The sequence below is a fragment of the Microcaecilia unicolor genome, chromosome 1 (assembly GCF_901765095.1).
Source record: "Microcaecilia unicolor chromosome 1, aMicUni1.1, whole genome shotgun sequence".
Classification (NCBI taxonomy): domain Eukaryota; kingdom Metazoa; phylum Chordata; class Amphibia; order Gymnophiona; family Siphonopidae; genus Microcaecilia; species Microcaecilia unicolor.
This window is the reverse complement of record NC_044031.1, coordinates 340,091,881-340,094,996: the sequence shown is the minus strand read 5'-3', so window position 1 is coordinate 340,094,996 and position 3,116 is coordinate 340,091,881. Positions and strand designations below refer to the sequence as shown.

At 40.6% G+C, this 3,116-nt stretch overlaps 1 protein-coding gene across 1 annotated transcript; it reads left to right on the top strand.

The window, feature by feature from the left end:
- The first annotated feature begins 271 nt into the window (after positions 1–271).
- Positions 272–1,832, top strand: XCR1 (X-C motif chemokine receptor 1). Its single transcript, XM_030190058.1, has 2 exons — positions 272–305; positions 405–1,832. The coding sequence occupies exon 2, from the start codon at positions 444–446 to the stop codon at positions 1,446–1,448; it is 1,005 nt and encodes a 334-aa protein (XP_030045918.1). The 5' UTR covers positions 272–305; positions 405–443; the 3' UTR covers positions 1,449–1,832.
- Positions 1,833–3,116: the final 1,284 nt, after the last annotated feature.

Below are 3,116 nucleotides of genomic sequence, written 5' to 3'. Positions count from 1 at the left end.
TCTATGGCATCTTTATAGTTTTACTGTTTATGGAATGGTATACAGCATGTCTGGTTAAAACAAATTATATAGAAAAAGGGCAATATCACCTAGATGTATTAAAGAGATGAATATAGTACAACTTTTATACAGTACTGTACAGCTGTCATTTTCAAGACCTCAGGCCTGTGGTTCTCTATCCTCAGTTTCAACCAATATAATTTAGAGAAGTGCAAGTGTATCTGAAGGTATATAGGGAGAAGGGAACTTTAAAGAAAAAACTACTTTCACTGTTTCCTTTGCAACTCCCAGGCTACTAAAATCAGGTGAGAATTCTTCTGTGCTGAAGCATTTCATTCACTATTACTTTTCCTATATGTTTTGAACAAAGCAGATTAACTTTTTAAGAACATTCTTTTCTCCAGGGAGCACACCGATAACAGCGTGCATAGGCCGCAAATGAGATGGCTGACTTCACAAGTTCTAGTCCAGTAAACTACAGTTCATTTGACTATTATGGAGATTTTAGTAAGCCATGCGTCAAAAAGCAGCTCTTTGCCTTTGGTTCTCTCCTTGCAGTCATCTGGAATTCCTTGCTGTTCTTCTTCAGTCTCCTAGGAAACAGCCTGGTTCTGTGGATCCTGATGAAGTATGAGAACCTCTCTTCCTTAACCAACACCTTCATCTTTAATCTCTCCATGAGTGATCTTCTTTTCTCCTGCTTGCTTCCATTTTTTACTGCCCACCATTATATGGGGTGGATTTTTGGGGAGATGCTCTGCAAAGCCATAAGTGCCATGTTCGCCATTGGTTTTTACAGCAGCATTATCTTCATAACCCTGATGACTATCCATCGGTATCGTGCGGTGGTGAACCCCTTGTCTGTTCTGAAAACTCAAAACCACCAATACAATGTCCTTGTGAGCCTGAGCATCTGGATGATCAGTATAGTGGTTACAGTACCTGTGATCACCTCCACTAAGGTCATGTTAGTGGAAGATGAACGCTTCGCATGTGAATTTGATGGCATGACCTGGGAAGCTGTGAACAGCTATCAGCATAACTTGATCTTTCTGATCTCCTTCTCAGTCATTGTGTTCTGTTACTTTAAAATACTAAAGACCCTGTGCAGGTCTAGGTCTCACAGGTTGCACAGGACAGTCAAGCTGATCCTTGTCATTGTGGTGGTATACTTTCTGAGCTGGGCACCCTATAACATTATCATATTTCTGCATTCTTTACCCCATGACTGTGAGGAAAGCAAGCTTCTTGACTATGCTATGTATATCAGTGAAAAGGTGGCATTTTCTCACTGTTGCCTCAACCCCATCTTCTATGCCTTTGTAGGGATTAAATTCAGAAGGCATTTGATGCATATGTTCAATTGCTACCGGCTTTGTCACTATGGTGAGTCAAGCACCAGAATGAGAAATAACTCTCGTGACTATGAAGATGGCTCTCTTTACTAAAGCCTTGTGCATGCCATGCTCAGTTTGGAAGCTGATTATTGATCTCTAACTTTGTGGGAACAGTACAGCTAGAAGAAGATATATATGTCACAACTCAGCAAGAAGTAGTCACCTCTGAGCATGGTATTTTGCTTATAAGAATGAATCACTGAACTTTCTCAGTGTCACTGTCTGAGCTCACTTTAGGGTTAAAGACTTCTCTAAAGACAAAGGAAAAAAATCTTTCAAGCTGACATTCAGCCTGTGGTAGTCAGTATTTTAAGCTGCTGACAGCTATGGGCAGATTTAAGCCCGGATATTCAATGCTGGGCCATATTCCAGGGTCAGGCACATTTTATGTTCAACTTACAAATAAAGGGGTCAATATTCAGTGTGTTAAGTGAGCAAGAGAGGTTCCAGCCTGCTTAAGCCATGCAGAATATCAACTCCTTTATCCGAAGGTTGTATATAAAATGCAAGAAGACGACAGATAAAGTGAATGCAATAGAGGAAAAAAATTAATTTTCAATTGAGCATTTGGAGTGATGTAAAGGATGCATATTATTGAATCTATGTACATTAACATTTACAAAATAATAATTGACATATAGCATTGCTCTGTTGTGGGTGCTCTATATTCTGTACTCTAAATTTACATATTTATAGATAGCTTTGGCATATATTTTGTGGTGAGGAGAAGAAGAGATGTTTCTATGCACTTGTTTCTCATCACCACTGCTGCCTTGAATAACAAAGGTAGCATTTTTCATTTGGCACAAATGCCTTTATATAGCAGATGAACCCTTAGTGGTGGTATAGAGAGTACCACTAGAGGTCATTGGTGCCATATTGAACCCAGAGCAGTGCTGGCATGGGAGCAGAGGGGAACTGCACCCATCCTGGCCCACCAGGCTATCAGGGAAGCCCCTATGTGAGGGTCAAGGTATGGGGGGCAACAGCTCAGAGGGGCTTCCTGTGGGGTCTGTGCTTTGGAGGGGCTTTATTGATGAGGTGTGCCTTGATTAAGAGGGTTGGAATGTGGGGGGCTTTGTAGGGTGGGTTGCTGTTAGGAGTAAATTGTGATGGAGGAAGCTTGATCAGGGAGGCAGGTATATATGTGTGTTTGGGGGGGGGGGATCAGATCAGGAGTGCATTTGTATTGCACTACTGTGGCTGTATCTTCCATTTTTGTTACATACAGTGGCAATGCAAATACACTCAATGCTTCTGCGAATACATGCAATGAAGAGCTGGTGAGGTAAGTGTCTTCCCTTTGTGGTAAATGCAGGCAGATAGTAAGCAAGCCCCCTGCATTTAACACACAAGCTTTGTATTTACCATACTTTACCTTTTGCAATCTGCTCACTGTTCTTACTATTGTCATCTACATGTGTTTTATAATTTAATTATTTTACAAAGATTGCCTATGCAAGCAAATTATCTGATTATCCCATCAGTAGCCACATGAAGAACATAGATCTTGTAGCACAACATTTAGTTGTCTGGCCCCTTCACTCTGGATCTGGACTGCACTTCTAGTAAATTTCCACTTGGAAAGATTGCACAAGAATTTCAAGGTTGGGCTTAAGATTTGGCTTTTTAACCAAGCTTTTGCATTATAATGTATTTTGATTGCTTGGTTTTAACCCTTTGGCTATCATTTGACGGATGTTTAAGTTTTACCCTTGT

What these genes read in the sequence shown, in the direction of transcription:
- XCR1 (XM_030190058.1), top strand. Translation starts at nt 444, where the DNA reads ATGGCTGACTTCACAAGTTCTAGTCCAGTAAACTACAGTTCATTTGAC.